Genomic DNA, 18,082 nt, shown 5'->3' with positions numbered 1-18,082 from the left:
ATTAGGTGATACTTCTTTTCCAAATTGATGCCTAACTTCGTTTGTTAAAGCAAGTTGAACTTGTTTAACCTGTTCGTTTAGGTCGCTTACTTTTTTTATTAATATCGGTTGTGGTTATTGATATCTTATTTTCAATATTAATACAACGAGCATGTATGTTATCAACTTCCGATCTTAATTCGCCAATTTGATCTACTATATAATTAAGGACTGGGCCAAAATTATTAGTATTTTCAGGAATATGATAATAATGCTTAAAATCAGGTTTCTTACACTCAGTAGAGGGCCTAGTATTCTCCAGTTTTACTTAATTATTTATAACTTAATTTACCTTTTAACCGTTATGGCTCTGATACCAAATCACGCAGCTTAACAGTTTTTAATTTAGAATAACTGTATTTTCTTTCTTAATAACAGATTTCACTTATATAATAACTGTATTTAAATATAATACTTAACTTTTAACACAAATACTTATTCTTTTAATATATAAGTACTGCTGAAAAGATCAAAATAACACCTCGAAAACAATATTAAAGAAACATATAACAATATTAAATTTTATTTTAACAGGCTAGAACATAAAATAACAGTATTAAAATAGGAAATAACTTTTTTCCAACACTTAGCGAAATTTTTTTTTCAACGGTGGTATGGACTTTCCTAGTCCCTACCTGATAGTGGGCAATACTTTCTCATCACTTTTCTATTTATTTTTTATTTTTTTTTTTAATATTCTGTTGGTTGTGTCACTCGCTTTAATGCAGTGGGTACCAACAAGAAAAGTGATTGCATAACAAAAAGTGAGAAAGGAAGAGTAAGAGCTCTGTACCATTTCTTGCTGACTCCTGAGTCAACTCGTTCTTCCACCTCTCTCTACTCACTCACTTCACTCACTCACTTTCTTATTTCAAACCCTCAATTCTTTACACCCCATTTTCCTGCAAAATCATAGATTAATGAAGAACTAACACTAGCTTAATAATTATGTAAGTTTCTCTTTTTTTTACAACCCTAAATGATTTGGGTTTGATTGTTTTGAGCTGATTTTATTTTAATTTTTTTACTGTTTTTGTTAGTTTTGCTAGATTTTATGTGATGGGGTTTTGTAATTGATGTAATTTAAGAAATTTGTGTCATTTTTGGGTAATTATTGGGGGTTTTTGAGTTGAAATGATTGCTATTTAATGTGTTACTTTATATGGTTTTTAAATTTCTATTACGGGTGTTTAATTTGTTAATTAATTGTGTCTGAACTAGCTTGTAATTGATACTTTTTATCATGATTATGTTTTTTGCTTGTTGAATGTCTTTTTCACTTGATGTTTTGTAAAGCATGCAATGATATCCTTGTTGATGTTGAAATTATAGCTTTCTTACTTCACTAGTCGAATTGTATTCCGAGGTATGTTTTAGCTTTGTTGCTTGTTAAGTGTGATACTGTGTAGATTTCGAGTTTGGTAAACTCGAGTTTAGTGAGATCTGGGTTATTTTGTGAGATATATACTTATTGCATACAACTCTCGAATGCCCTTTAAGTTTCTGTGTTCTTTGAGTTGTATTAACGCGTCTGGTTTCACTATTTAGGTGTCCATTATCTACTATATATAATTCCATACAAAAATGTTGTCAATGCATGTTAAGAATCTTTTCATAGCCAATGGAGTCGAATATGCACAATTATTCTGCTTTTAGATTGTAAAAAACAATAAATGTAAGTGGTCAATTCACTTTCAGCTCTTTTATTTATTAGGACTTAGCTGTGATCACTGTGTAGTGAATCAAGTCAATTGCCAAAAGCACCTCTCTTGGGAAATAGCTGTCTAAAGTTGACCCTCCCTTACCTGAGATCCTCATTGGAGGCGTTGGAATGACGTTGATGTTGTATAGTTTCACTCTTTTCAGTACGTTTTAGAATTTAAGCTCTTCATGGCTTGTTGTGGCTGTATCTTCTGCTGATAAAGCTGACATTATGTGTCCTGCATTGCAGATAATTAGTAAGGGATTATTGCACTTAATCTAAACAGTGGGTGACTATGAGCTACACGATTCTTGGGGAAGATATGTGAACCACAGAAACATGGAATGGAGCTAAGAGGATTTTTTCTGTATTTATTATACTATAGTTGTTAATCGCCGCGAGGGATGACAGAAAAAGCAGTGGTCAGAATTTAGACAGAAAATATTACTGCTGGAAACGATATGCTGTCATCATAGCTTTTGACTTGGTGGGGGGTTGAAACATTCAATAAAAACTACGATCAGCATGTCATATCCTGGATCACAACAGCAATTTGGACTCAGTGACTTGCAACTTCTACAGCAGCAGCTTATGCTTGCAAGGTTACAAGAACTTCAGAAGCAGCAGCAACTTGGACAGTTGGGTGATGGAAAGCCATCAAGTTCTTTGAATATGCCTCTATATGCTAAACATACTGCAGGTGGTCAAATCCCTAGTGGAGCGGCTTTTAATGCATCAAATATGGTTGCTGCCAGTAATTTGAACTGGATGCATCACAATGGGTCTTCTTCCATGCCAGGAATAAACCAAGGTTCTGCATATTCCCATGGTGAAGGATTAATAATGAATTCTGCTTTGCAACAGCCTGATAGTTCTTATTACGGAACACCTATATCCAGTGGGCGAGGCAATTTGGGACATTACTCTTCTCTGCAAGGAGTACCTTATAGCTCTGTCTATACGTTGTCCGTTAATTCAAACGACAAGCTCGTCTCACCGTTGTCAGCATTTACTAATCCATTCATGGGTGATAAGCCTTCTGCTTCTCCAGGTCAAGGTCATTCCATAGATGGGTCTTTTATGCTAAGGCAAGGGGTGCAGGAAAAAGGTTTAGCTGGTCAAGTGTCTGCTCAAATGATAAGTAGTGGAATGTCTTTGAAAAATTTCCCGCCGGTGAAGGCAAATGCCTCACTGAAAGCATACGACAGAGCAGATGGACAATGTAATGTTTCTAGATTCCTGCATGAACAAACCAAACAAACTAATGGTTCTCAAGGTACAGCTACATTGGATCCTCTAGAAGAGAAGATCTTGTTTGATACAGAAGACGATGGTTGGGACACTTCTTTCAGCAAGCTTGCTGCCATAGACTCTACAGACCTTATGGATGCTTCGAGTCATAAAAATTATATGGATTCATATTCTTCTATTCATAGTGGAAGCTGGAGTGCTCTGATGCAGTCTGCTGTTGCCGAGGCTTCTAGCAGTGACACTGGTATCCAAGAAGAGTTGAGTGGTTTGAGTTTCCAGAATTCTGATTCATGCATTAGGAAACAACCTATAAATCTCACGTCAAATGATCAGCAGCATGGTAGATGGATAGATAGTGGATTGAAGAGCTCTTCAAATAATCCGAGAGGTCCCCTGTCATCTGTTGATTCAGTGGTAAGCTCTGTATTCCCTGATTTTGACTAGTTCATACTTAATTTTTTTTTTTTTTTTTTTATTGTTGTTGTTGTCCTCATGAATATGTAATAAACAACAATCTGAGCATCTTTCTTGGTTGCCAACTGTCAACAGCTTATAAACAGGTCTGTTCCAGCCGAACACCCAGTAAATCATTGGACTGTCATGAACGACAAGAATTCTAGAGGTAATGCACAGTCATTTATCATCTTCTAGTGCTAAAACCACTGGCCTGCTGATGTAACAAAGACTTTCTGCAAGAATGCAGATCTTTCTCAGGGGAGTTGGACTTCTGCTGTTTCAAGGTCAGGAATGATGAGGAATGATTTTGATTGTCATAGTTATGTGCCTGTCAACAATGTTACTGATCAGAAAGACTACATAAACATGGGACTTGACCACCAGTCAAGTAGTAACCCCATGGCTGTTAATGCGCTTTATAAAAAAGCAGCTGAGATATATGGAAATCAGAACCACTACAGAAGAGAAAATTCAAGTGACAGCTACAATTCAAAAGTTTCTCAAGCTTATGTAGCTCAAGCAGATAATGGATGCTTAAATGCAGAAGATTCTGAATCTTCTGCAAGGAGCAGCCACAAGTCACAAAACCAGGTTGGATGTCATTCTTTGTTGAAGGGAACTTCTTGTTGGTGTAGAGGTGAAGTTTGTAATCAATGATGAACTGTAAGATTTACCATGCTAAATGTTATGTGTAGGTCCTATGCGTATCCTCACCTGGAGCTAACAGTCAGCAAGAGTGTTTCAGCCCCTTAAAGTCCAATGATGTTTTTCGCACAGATACTGATGATACAACGATGAAGGTAATCTATTACTTGACCTTAGATGAGAACACTTATCCCTTAAGTGCATGTTTTGGCTAATTTATATTCCTTATGGGCATTGAACATCATTTCAGGGGAAGCCAAATTTGTCAGGTGATGCATTTTCAAAAGGCAGTCCAGCATCTGACATATCTGCTTCATTTGACAGGTCAGTTATTGGTACTACCCTCTAAATTACATGGGAACTAATGTTATTGAAGTTTGGCTGAAGCTGAATTTGTCCAGTGTTTTTTTTAACTATCCTATTTGAGCTGCTCTATATAGTGCATTTGCAGTTCATTTTCCCCGCTGCATTTACTGATCCTTATAGTCTAAGTGTAGCTAATCTATGCAAATGCTTATGCTTTAACTTTTTTTTGTTCTTTTATGTGCAAAGCCTTGTCTATTACTATATCTAAAGTAAATACTTCTTACATCACCTTTGTACACGGTTTATCCTGCCAAAATTGCTTATGACATCATTTTTTTTTCTTTCCTTTTTTTTTTTTGTCTATCCAAATTCAAAGATTGGGTAAATAGTTCTTTAAAAATAAATAAAAATGTGAATATCAATTAACCAAAACACATTAATGACCTTTTTGTTTCCCAAAAACCCTCTTTAAAGCGAGTTGTATAATTTGTTGCAAAATCAATTAGTTAATATTTTTATTTTAAGAATTTGAATTTTTTTATTCTAAATTACAGATTGTACGGGTACTTATTTAGCTAATATATAATTTGGTGTCGGTTTTCTTTGTGAAGACTTGTCTATTTCACCTATCACATATTCTTTTGAGCATATTATAACTGGCTAAAATGTGTACAGTCAAAATACATCTGAGCCAAAAATTTCAGTTTCTCATGGGGATGCCAATCCAGAAAGATTTTCCTTTCAAAGCTCTGTACCAGGGGATTCAAGGATTGCTAGTTTGGGAAGTGATAAAGGTCAAACTTGGTGGACACCGTCTTCTCTTGGGAATTCTTTCTCTCCTTTGCAAGGAGCTTCTCTATCACAAGGTGCAGTGGCAAGTCTCACATTTTCTATGTAATTGTATCCTCAAACTTAAAAAGTAAGAGAAACTCACTTGAATGTTTAATTTCAGGTCATCTTCATGTGGACAGCCAGCTTGATGGAAAACACATATCTAAAGTGTCCGACACATATGAATCTATTCGAAGGAAGTTTCCTGGCATGAATCAACAAATATCTTCATCTGGTTTTTCCACTACTCAAGATGGTTATCCATTAAATGCAAGAGCTTTGCCAGTCACACAGTTGACAGCTATACAAGGTATGTACTGTCAAGGCGAGAAGCCACTTAATGTATGGAGGGATGTGCCAAGTCAGAAGGACATGATAGGTAATGCGTGCGGGGTTCCTTGTACTGTACATTCTTCCCCCACCCTATTTATAGCTAGTTGTGTAACCAATTTTGGTTCTCGTAATCTACCAGAGCTTTCATCATTGGCTGGTCTACCTTCTAGGATGAGCAAAGACAATCATGATGAGCAAAATATATCAAATATTCAGACTGTTAATTTCCATAAAGGTCATGAATCTTCAGACAAATACCTCATCATCTCCGCGGATGCATCGGCTTCTGCTGGGAGCTGTATAAATCATCGGGGCTATGTTAATAGTGGGTTTTCTCAGAAGATTTCCTCTGAGACAACCTTAAAAGCACTTTCCACCTATGGAAAATCCCAGCTATTACATAATGCAGGTAACTTCAACCAGCAAGAAGACATTGGTAATACTTATTTGAATAAGGTGGACTATAATTTATCTGCTATATATAACCTAAACAAGCAGTGGATTCCTGAATTCTCAGGGCTGCAATCACTGCATGAAATACATGAACTGGCCAAAGCTACTGCTGGCAGTCAATTTGATTCATGTTCATCTGGCAACAACTTCATTCCTTCTTTGTCATCAGGGCTAAACAGAAGCATGAAGGAGATATCTTCAGAATCTTCAGCTTTGCAATATATAAATCCTGATAAGGTGCCAGTCTTTGCCCAGGGTTACTCTAATGGTAACATTATCCTATCTGATAGAATTAACCATATGCAGAATGAATACATGCAAACTAGGCAGATATTATCTCAGTGTGCTGCTCAAACTGCCAATAAGGCATCTGAGAATGTGCAGTTAAGTGGTACTATCACAGACCTTAACGGAATTCCAGCCAGCAGAAAACTTGGTATTCTGCCAAGTCTGGCTAACCAGATGGTCACCTGTGAACAATCACTGCCATCATCTGTGCATCATATGGATGCTACAATAAACCTGGGTGTTAGAAGAATAAAGAAGCGTAAATCTGCAATGTATGAATGCCTTCCCTGGCACAAAGAGGTGATGAAAACTTGTCAGGTGCTTCCAGACATCAGGTGATTGCCCTCATCTAACACTTAGTGCCTCTGTCCTTACAAGTCTTATTTCATTTTGGATTATTGAAATGACTGTGGCTAGCTTGAAAAGTTAAAAAGGGGAATAGAACTTTCAATGGGGAGAGGTTTGTAACTATACATTCGTTAATTGCAACTAAACTTCATAATGTATTAATGTGGTTGGCTGGTAATCTTATAGTTGTGGGAACATTCAGCCACCACACTTCTGCCCATGGATATGCTAACCATGTGGTACAGTTCTAGTTGATAATATTTAAAAAGTAGTTCTGTCATGTCTGCCTAGTATATGGAAGTGATATTTTGGAGTTTGAGCAATCTTGAATAGTGGTAATGCATCTCATTTTACTATTTCTTACAATTGAAATGTTAAGGAGCGATAAAAGAACAGGGACTATTATATCAATCTCATTTTTCTGTCTCTAATACATCAGTTGTTCTGTTTCACAGTAATGCTGATCAAGAGTGGACAGAGGTTACAAATCGACTGATGAAGAAGGTTTGTCCTTATATAACTTTGTATCTCCGAAACTGACCATTTATCTTGACATCCTTTTTTGAATTTAACAATGCATTCAATGCGTTATCTTAATTAGGAGTGTGTGGATGAAGATGAAAGGAATGACAAAATGCGACCAGCTTTACGCGCCAAGAGAAGACTCATTTCAACTACAAAGCTCATGCAGCTGGTTTTTCGACCCCCACCATCAACTGTCCTTTCAGTAGATGCTAGTGTGGAATATGAGATAGTGACATACTCTACTACCAAGTTAGCTTTATCTGACGCATGCAGTTTGGCCAATAGAACAAGGACTGATTGTAACATGTCTCAAGAATTTGGTAACATGTAAGTTTCAGTATCTATGCTATCTCAAGGATGATTGAGTTAATATATCCTTTTTATTCTTAGTTTTTTAGCTCTTCTCTGAACTATAGTATCTTCAAACTTCATAAACTATTAAGGATTGTTGCCAGGAACAGAAATGGTAGGATGGTTGATTGCCTTTCTGACAAAGCTACTGAACTTTTTAAGCGAACCAAAGAGTTGGAAACCCATATGGAGAGGTAAGAAAGTTCTTCTATTCTTGCTGTGGTGGACCAAATTCTTTGTGTGTACCAGTACTAGCCTACTAGGAGTTTTGGTAGGCATTCATTATTCATGAGTTAACCAGATTTGGTTACAATACAGTTTTGTCCTGTCTTAAGTTTCTTTTTTTTTTTAAAAAAAAAAAAAATCTGTTTGTGGAGTGAAAATTAATTCAGCAATGTGGCTCTTTAGTGAATATTTCATAATTTCTGATCTGCTATTTAATTGTTTCAGATTGATCAAGGGTATCTCAGTTGTGGATATCCTGGTACAGTGCCAGGAGCTGGAGAAGTTTTGCCACATCAACCATTATGCAAGATACCATAGTCGTGTACCAGATCCAGTGGCAGCTAATTCAGAGTCTTCGCCAACTGGTGTGGCATCTGTCAAACCATTCCTTCAGAGATATGTTAGTGCAGTTCCCTTACCCCTGAAATTACCAGAAGGGGTACAATGTCTTTCACTTTGATACAAGTTTTTACTCACTCATTCGCCCTCGGTATATAATTTCTATCCTATCAAGCCTTCTCATAATCATGGGTTACATAGCAATGTCCTTGACTCCTTGCACCTATAAAGCTATCTGGGAGACCAACACAAGAAAAATGCTTGGACCCATGAGTTATCATAGAAACAAGGAATGTGCTTCCCTTTTGGAGGCTGGTCGTCAATTTTTGACAGTATATAAGTCTTATGTATATCTTTTTAATTAGTAGAAACTAGGAAGAACTCAGAAGTAACCTCGTCTTTGTTACAAGTACGGATGTTATAAACTCAGCTCTGTCTAGATCTTCCAAAGGTAACTTAAACTATGTAAAGTTATTTATGTCATCAGTACTTTCATAATCAGACTAACTGTTGTCATCTGCTCTCAGTTTTCTCTTTACCATCTTCATTCAAGGGCTATCGAATTTACCCCTAAAGTCACACTTTCTCACTTATTCCATCTAACATCGTCTTCTTTTGAAGGTACAGGAATCGAAACATACCTTTGAAAAAAATATTGCCCATGCTTAATTATATCAGTTATTTTGGCGGGGACAGTATTTGAAAATCAGTTAGAACCTTCTCATCTTGGACCCGCCTTTCCCTCTTTAATTTTTATTGAAAAGTACATGCAACAAAATATGAGTTAAGCAAAGATCCTGTGCCCTTTGGTAGTGATAAAAGGGTGGGAATCTCATAATAAAAAGGACAAATAACAATTATAATGTTGGGAAGTGGGCTATTTTTGTAGTAGTATGTAATAATAAAGCATAAAACACTTGACTTGGATCCTGTTTTTATTGTACTTGCTGTCTCTTTCTAATCTCCTATTTTGTCTGTTGCTAATTTTTATTGCTTTGATTGTTGTAGCACCACACGTGAGAATCATTGTACTATGAAAGTAAGTGAGTTGAGTTGAGTGTATCTAAATCTTAACTGAAAATGATGTAATAATAATGACAGACAAAAAGGTCTCTTTTATTATTATACCTGGTTTTTTTGATTGGTAAAAGGAGCTTTCTAGCTGATGGAAGCATATTTTCATTCTCCATTGACAATTAAAGAGGATATATATTGTTTGTTCCTTCTTTTGATTTGTCTTAATGTGCGACCGTGCAGGGGATCGATTTGAAGAAAAGACTAATAGATTTGAAGAAAAGGAATAATTTAAACTAAGAATTAAGCGATGTACTTATAATAATCCTAACTAAAGTTTATTGTTTAATAATCCTAATTATGGGGTCAGTTTGCCACTTAGTAGCCCTGGATGATCGGTAACCTAATAAGCAGGTTATTTTTTTAATTACATGTGCCGCATTTCTATTGGTCTAGGAAAAAAAAGAGAAAAAGTTTCAAAACTTAAAAAAAAAAAAACTAAATAAAAAGTTAATTTTTTTTTAATTTAAAAAAAAAAGAAAGAAAACCTAAAATACTAGCCCCTCCTCCCCCTTCCCCCACCGGCACCTCCATCGCCCAACCCAATTTTGCTGGACCCCCACTCCTTAACCATCCCAGCCGTTGGCTTTCCCACTTCCTTCTAAACCACATCCTTTTTCCCTAAAACCACCTCCCAATCACTGAACAACATACTAAATCAAAAAAATTTAAACTTAAGCCAAAAAAAAAAAAACAAAAACAAAATAGGAGATAAGGAGAGAGGTTGGGGAGTTTCGCAAGCAGAGCTAACCGAAAAGGAGATAAGAAGGTAGATTGGGGTTTCCGATTAAGAAAGCTAGCCAAAAAAGGTGCGAGGGGGTGCGGGCAAGCAGGAGGGAGGGTGGTGGTTTCGCGGATAGTATGCAGGGGTTAGTTAAGGCGATTTCGGGGGTGGGGGGAAGGGAGGGGACAATTTTAGGGTGGGTCAGGGGAGGTGGTTGTTTTTGGTGGGGTGGAAGGGGAAAAGGGAGGTTTTCGGCGAGGTAGCGGTGGATTCTGGCTAGGCTAAGGGGATGGGGGTGGTTGGTAGGGAGGAAAGGTTTTTATTTTATTTTATTTTATTTCCTGTTTTTCAATTATTTGTTTTTTTACTATTTTTTTAATCACCCATCATGTGATTCCATGTGTCAACGCAACTTGCTGTTATATTAGGTTGATTACCGGTCAAGACTACTAGTGGCAAACTGACCCCATATTTAGGATTATTTGAAGTAAACCAGCAATAGTTGGGATTATTAAAGTGTATTTTTCCAAAAGGCTTCTCAAGGAAGCTGATACAAGGCTTCTTAAGGAAGCTGATACAAGGCTTCTTAAAGGGGTCTAACCAAAAACAGGAATATAAACCACCACATCTACGATGGCTTACAACAAGGCAACCACGACCAAGATTGGCAGCGAGGTGGTAACCAAGCATCAATGGAAACTAGAAGCAAATGTATGCAGCTACCACCTAGTGGCAAGTTTCGGGGCCCGATTTAATATCGGACAAATCGTGGGCAGCATTTGACCCTTATTGGTGATCTCAATGGAGGACCGACGATGAAATATAAATATTCGGTGACTTTGGTTAGGATGATCAAGAGCAAGATTTGAAAAAGCTTGCTAAATTTGGAAGTTCCTTGACCATTTAAGAATGATGACGGTGATGAGATGCTAGAGCTAGAGCATCTTCAAGCGATCATGCTAAATATCCCGACCCAAAATAAAATAAATAAATAATTGATACAAACATGAATATGAGAAAAAAAAAACCAAAATCCATAGAGTGGATAATTGTCAAAATTAGATTTCTCAACAATTCCAAAAATAATTGTCCATTAATGGTCAAAAAACAAAATCGGTAGCAAGTACTAAAATAAAGTCATAAACAAATTGTCATATACATCATTAAATGTAAGTGTCAAGGCTTTAAGCCATTCACAAGCAAGAAATTCTTCCTTAATTTCATAATAGAGGATCTGTAAAAAAAACAACAATGGCAAGTAATAGGCGTCGGACAAAAGAAAGATCTAAGGAAAAAGAAGTCGAGAGGCATGCATGGGAGAAAAGCTAAGAAATCTGAATATTTCTTACGAGAGAGTTTTTCTCTCAATGTGTGGGTGATTGATGGCGCTTGCACTCTTTCCTGTTGTTGTTTGGACCCCTTTGTGGGCCCATGTTCATTAAATACAGAAATTACCAAAATACCCTCGTTTAAACCCTAGAATAGGAATGTTCCAGAATCGTGCACAACCCGAATATGAAAAAACCCTAATACAGCCCAGAATGGCCAGAAACCCTAATCTGAACCGTAAGAAATCAGCTTATCCTCTCTTATAATTACCGTCTACACATAATTTGCCGGAAAATGAATTTTCTCTAGTCTCTCTCTCTACAAATTAAACTTTCTCTCTCTCTAAATACGATTAATTGACTTGACTGTCGAAGGGAATTTCTCGGAAACATCCCCCGAGACATTTGAATTTCTTTATTTGCAAGACTTAGTTTGACTACACGAGCAAAATCCCTCACAACTCAGATTTCTGAATTCTTTTGCAGAAACAATTGGCGATGTTTGTGGGGATACATCAAACAAAAAGCCATGGTAATTAACCACTCATCAAACCGATCTCCCTTAGAATGTTGTTGGGCAGAATCACACTTAAGATCAGTTATGCCCACTTCATCAGCCGTTAAATAATCCGCAATCCAACCGTGAAGATCAAGGTGACAACATGGAGTTGAATAACCTGCTGATAAAGGAGAACATCAACCCGTGACCACATAAGATCTAGAAAAGCTAATCGAACAGTTCAACACGCACAACTATCTAACGCACCATTAAATAGTTGTTAGGATCCATGAAGAACAACCAAACTGGGCCCTCTAAGTGTAGGAGTTTATAGGTACTATGCAGTGGAAAATCCTAAATCATATTTGATCTAGCACCTTATCCCAAGATCACATGCATAACACACAAGACACATAATTATAACTTTGAAGTGTGAATTCCACTTAGCAATTGATTGACAAATCAAAGAGAGAATAGAGCCCCAACCGTTGCTCCTCTAATAAGTCCACGAGCTTCGAACGACCCATCCATCAATACTAGATTGGTCGAGTGATTGAGGAAAACCACGATCACCACCTTTAATGGAATAACCGACCACCACGATCCATCACCACCAGGAACCACCACAACCGGTGCAAGGGAGGAGGAGAGAGCCGTGAGAGGGGAGAGTTTGAGAGGGCTTGGTCTTGTGTTTGGTAATTCGGGTTTTGATCTTACTGATCAATTGAATTACTATGTCATGCAAACCCTAGGCACCTATGTAGGGAATATTTCAAGCATTAATCCCCTAGCTTGAACCCCACTGTGATCATACACTAAAGTACGGTGGCGTCCAAAGGGAAAGAAGATAGAGCAAAAGAGTCGCCAACAAGTTTTTTAGGAACTTGTAAACCGTTCACGAGGTGAAGGTTACACTCCTTAACGATCCAAGAGATCGTCAACTCCAATAGGTCTGGAACCATGGCTGGTAGTTCGGGGATGAAGGTACAAATCCAACCTAAAAGAGATTGAACCTGCCCTAATAATAGGCCTCTACTTTATTCTGATCGTATTCATGTGCGCTTTCTGACTAACATGCAATAAATAGGTTTACCCTAAACCTGTTTATCTATGTTGGTTGAATATTAATGCACAAATAAAACTATTATTGGCGATCAATTGAATTATAATCGAATTAACCCCAAACAAGATTAATAATTAACTTATTAAGCGTGATTACAAGTACCAATTCCCTTTAAACATGCATAAAAGGTGTGATCAAGCAATAACAATAAATATCAAGCAACATAATAAATAATCATCATAATAATAAAAATAATTATCATAATAATAATAATAAAAATAATAATCATCATAATAATAAAAATAATTATCATAATAATAATAATAAAAATAATAATCATCATAATAATAATCATAATCATGTTAAAGCATAATAATAATAGCAAGATCCTAGGCATGATACTAACAAGATTAATAACAAACCCTAGCATGTCACTAAGCAATAAAGATTAAAACTTTAACCCTAACATGATACTAACAATCATAAATATTAGGAAGAACATAAAAGACATCATACTTTTAATCATACTTGATATTAAAGTTACCGTAGACATGATACTAGGAATCAAAATAACAATCTAAGCATGATATCTACAATAATAACATCAATAAAACAATTAAAGCACTTACTTTGATGCCTCGTACCTCTTTCTAATAACAAAATACACACGTTAGTAACTTCAATGAAAATAATAAACAAACAATTAAATTAAATAATTGAAAGGAGATTTGGGACCAAACCCTCAGAAATTAAACCTTTCACGTCTAGGGCGAAGGCAAATTCGAATATGGCTAGGTGTATCTAGATCTAATGAATGCGGAATTTTTATATTTGAGAGAAGGCTAGTTTGGAAAAGAGAGAGAGAGAGAGAGAGAGAGAGAGAGAGAGAGAGAGAGTAATCAAGAGAATCTTGATGAGAGTTGGTGAGAATTGGTAAATCAAAACGGAGTTTTTACGACGTTATTTATAAAGAAAATCAGCCAAAAAGATAAAATATCAAAAACCGAATTCTGACGCAAAAAACCGAGTTGGCGCCAGACGCTGACCTTAGCACCAGACGCTAAGGTTGGCGCCAGGCGCCAATCGTAGCGTCAGGCGCTACAGCTGGCGTTTGGCACTGACTTAGAAATCCACGCGTTTTCTTAAAATCAGATAAAAATTGCCATACAGGAGGATAAAATCGTATTTTCCTCAAAAAAATGTTCTTTCAACAAAAGTCAATTTATCAATGCTAATTGAATTAGGAATAAAAGGAACTTCTAGAAAAATCTAAAAGACTAAAATCATTCCTAATTGCATTAGGAATGATAAATCTATATTAGGCCCTCCCCTAGATCATTGGGCCGCATATAAGGCTCAAACCGGGCCCAGTTCAGTAAATTGGCCATAACTTCCTCAATATTCATCGGAATTGGGATAATAATATATCGTTGGAAAGCTCTTGTCAAGCCCCATCCAACTACACTACTATTGGACCCATATCATGGACCAACCAAACTGGATTGACTGTTTTCTTAAAATAAGTTTTCAAAAACAGAGAGAAGAGAAAAGAAATTAAAACTATCCGCAACACTAGACTTTCCACACTTTCACTTCATTCGATTATGATTCGACGCGAAAGGTACTCATCACTGGGTTTGGTTTTGGGGAGACACAAATGGGTGTCCACAACCTATTCTATTTATAATAATTAGACTAGGGTTAAGAAGCCTAAAACCCTTCAATCCGTTCCATGTGGCCGACTATACTAGGGGATGAGGCCCATCTTGGGCCTAGTCCTCTCATGCCCTATCTAGACCCTTTGTGTGACCTTATAGGATCCGTCCAATTGGGCTTTGGGCTATTTTACTAGCCCAAAAATTGTTGGTACCTCTAGCTATGATAAAACGACAACCTAAATGTCCGAACTTAATTATCTCCATAATTTAATCCATTAATATATCTAGTAATTACACACGACGAAGACATATTCCTTCGATCTCCCACTTGTCTGAGACAAGTGTGCAATATTCAAATTCCTTAAGTTAATATTTGTCAATTTGATAATATGATTGCATCACATATCGAGATCATATTAATTTACAAACCGTTTCTTGAAATCTGAGTTAGAATTACAAAACCAAATGATTACCGAGTAATGCATTTGAACACGGCCACATATTTTCTGAATTCTCCCTTTTCAAGAGGCCATAACACATTTCCTAATTTAATAGGTAGGCTCAATCCAATATTGTGGCAACAAGGCTCCCACTCAACTTTTGAAATAACCAGGAAATACCCTTTATCCATTTACAGGTAGACGTTTGAGTGTACCACAGTCATATCATCCATTAAAGGAAATCAATGTTCCACTCATGTTAAAGGAATCCACTAATATATCTGGATGCTCAATACTTGAACTTCAAAGTAGGTCATTAGTTCGATCATGCATCATTCATGCATATCCAAGTGATTGACCGAGTATCACTAATGAAACTGCGCTATCCAATCAATCTTACATGCTAGTCCATTTATTGAAATCATTTATGTCCACTTTAATGATTTTGAACTAGGAACTTAAATAATATATGAATTTTGTTCACCTGTGGGGTTTCATTCACCAGGTCATCAACCTGATGAGCCCATCAATTCATAATTATTTTGGACATTTTATTTGATTTCCAAAACCATAATTAAATAAGAGGAATGAAATTTCTGTTTAAACATAATTCTGCAAGTAATGCATTTCTTATGTAATATGTTTTCTCAAAACATATACAACTTAAATTACATAACTTTCTTCAATCAAAGACTTTAATATGACTCTCATATCTTAGTCTACGGAAGGGGTTTAGTGATTTCTCACTCATAATAAAACTTTGCAAATCACGAAATCCGACTTGTCATTGATCTCATAAATGAGGTGATATCTCATATCTATTTGTTTGGATTTGTGATGTGATCCTGACTCCTTTGTTTTGACAAAGGTATCCTTTTAGTCACAGGACAATTTGATCTAAAATTCCTCCTTAACTACTCTTACTATAGCTAAACACACATATTCTGACAATGAGTATGCAACAACATTCTGCTTTGAACTCTTCAAACTTACTGTCCTTCACCATTCAAACACAAAAGTGTATTTAGATCAATATCTAAAGTCATCCTGCCAAATTGGAAAACTTGCATCCGCATAACCTTTTGACAACTTGTTCACTTTTAACACCATAAACTAGAAACATTCCTTTAGTCATTCTCAAGTACTCAAGGATTTGCTCTTGGAAACTTTCAGTATGCTTATTTTGAATTTACTTGAAACTTGCTACACATGCACAAGTCATATGTAAAATCTTGCTTTGTACATATCATGGCACATATAATGGACCCTTTTGCAGAAGCATAAGGTACACTACCATACAACTCAACTCTACTAACTTTTGAAGGAACTGAGTTTTACACAGCGTAATACCATGAAACATGGGAAGACATCCTCTCTTAGAGTCTTGCTTCATGAACTTGTCAAGAACCTTATCAGCATAAGTTTCTCAATTCATTCCAATCATTCTTTAAGATTCACTTTGTGGATCTTGATTCCCAGTATGTACTTAACATCTCTTAAGTTTATCATATAGAAACAAATCTTTAACCACATCTTGACTTATTCAGGCATTGATATGTCATTTCACATGAATTGTATGTCAGCTACATACAAGACCAAGAAGACCAATTGCTCCCACTAAACTTCTTGTCTTTACAAGATACCTTATCGTTCTTTGAGGAAATAAAACTGTTTTATTGCCTAATCAAAAGAATGTTCCAACTCCTTTATGCTTACTTCAATCCATTACATGAATTTCTGAAGTTTGCAAAAACTTTCTAGGAATTTTTGGATTTCAAAATTCTTAGGTTGTATCATATATGTATCCTCCATCAAGAACATTTCATGAAGGTGATTTTGATCTCCATTGCTAAACTTCGTAATGGAAATCAGCAATCACTAGAAGAATCTGAATAGGCTTATGCTTGTAATAGGTTTGACCCTATTTGTAAGACTATCATGGACTAGCACATCTTTACAGACATGGAGTCCATACTGGATTTCTTGGCTTTAAGCCATTTCCTGAGTCGGCACTTATCGAAAGCTTGCTTGTAGGGCATGGATTTCAATAGGAAAATTTTAAAATCCACATTTTCTCAGAATTTCTACAAACTGTTTGTTTTGATCCCAAGTGACCTACAATAGGTATGAACAACGATAGAATTATTCTCTTCAACTCTTTGAAGCCTTTCATTCAAGTGGGACGATAGAAGCCTCGCTAGTTGAATTAGCTTGCTTCGACATATGATTTATCAAATTTGCCGATTTCATACGCCCTCGTCTTTGATGTAGTGTTAACCACATCCATTTGTTTCTCGTCTCAAATATCATCGAGATCTAATTTTAATCCCACTTGGCTTAATAGGAAGAGATTTCTTTCTATAAAGACATTATGGCGAGCAACAAACACTTTGTTTTCTACGCGATTGTTGGAATAATACCTCTTAGTTTCCATGGGATAACCCATGAAGAACTATGTTGATTTAGGGTCATCGTTTTAAACGCTTTACATTGATTTCATAACCTTTAATCCTGTTTGGAAAAGATAACTTTCGTACATTTCCAAGTCATAACTCTTATGACATCTTTTCTACCGCTTTGGTTAAGTTTCCTGTTTAGTATATTCGCAATTGTTGTTGTAATGCATATTCTCAAAACGATATTTGTAAATCATTAAAGCTAAGCTAGGATCGAACCATGACAAGCAAAGGTTGATTCCTTCTTCATAACCATACATTTTAATTGTAATGTTTCTGGATTGTGAACTAATTCAACAATTCCCTTTTTGACGATCGTTGATTTTGAGTTAAATATTTATCACAACAATCATATTGTAATGTTAATTATTTATCTCAAACTGATTTTACATTTCATTTTGGAATTTTGAACATTCCAATGATTCTAAGCTTTACCTCATTAAGTAATTATCTCTATAGTTACTTAAATCATTAGTAAAAGCAATGAAATAGTTAAATCTCTTTGCTAATTCTTAAACTTATTGGTTCACACACATCATATGTTTGTGTTCCAAAAGGTCATTAGCTCTTTTACCCTATCAACTAAAAGGCAACTTGGTCATTCTACCTAATCAAGCATGACTTCTAATTCTCAAGTGATTCATAATCATATAAGAATAAGAGTCCATCCAATTGTTACTTTAGATGTGCAAATGATTTATGTGACCTAACCTTACTTTGTTATAAGTAAGTTTACTTTAAATCATCT

The 18,082-nt window shown here is 36.0% G+C and overlaps 1 protein-coding gene across 7 annotated transcripts; it reads left to right on the top strand.

Annotated features, from left to right (window-relative positions):
* Positions 1–590: 590 nt before the first annotated feature.
* Positions 591–8,613, top strand: LOC110730662. 7 transcript variants are annotated; one of them, XM_021910481.1, is made up of 15 exons: positions 592–989; positions 1,991–3,406; positions 3,542–3,614; positions 3,696–4,039; positions 4,144–4,248; positions 4,344–4,417; positions 5,075–5,265; positions 5,352–5,609; positions 5,703–5,972; positions 6,186–6,253; positions 6,323–6,639; positions 7,108–7,156; positions 7,254–7,504; positions 7,633–7,722; positions 7,979–8,613. In XM_021910481.1, exons 2-15 carry the CDS (start codon positions 2,267–2,269, stop codon positions 8,211–8,213), a joined length of 3,465 nt encoding a protein of 1,154 aa, XP_021766173.1. In that variant the 5' UTR covers positions 592–989; positions 1,991–2,266; the 3' UTR covers positions 8,214–8,613. The 7 variants fall into 7 exon arrangements, with proteins under 7 accessions (XP_021766171.1, XP_021766172.1, XP_021766169.1 ...); XM_021910478.1 differs by having other exon boundaries at positions 6,081–6,253; XM_021910476.1 differs by adding an exon at positions 1,754–1,904 and having other exon boundaries at positions 6,081–6,639.
* Positions 8,614–18,082: the final 9,469 nt, after the last annotated feature.

This window comes from Chenopodium quinoa, unplaced genomic scaffold, assembly GCF_001683475.1.
Source record: "Chenopodium quinoa cultivar QQ74 unplaced genomic scaffold, ASM168347v1, whole genome shotgun sequence".
NCBI lineage: Eukaryota > Viridiplantae > Streptophyta > Magnoliopsida > Caryophyllales > Amaranthaceae > Chenopodium > Chenopodium quinoa.
The sequence above is the reverse complement of the archived record's forward strand: the minus strand, read 5'-3'. Positions and strand labels throughout refer to the sequence as shown.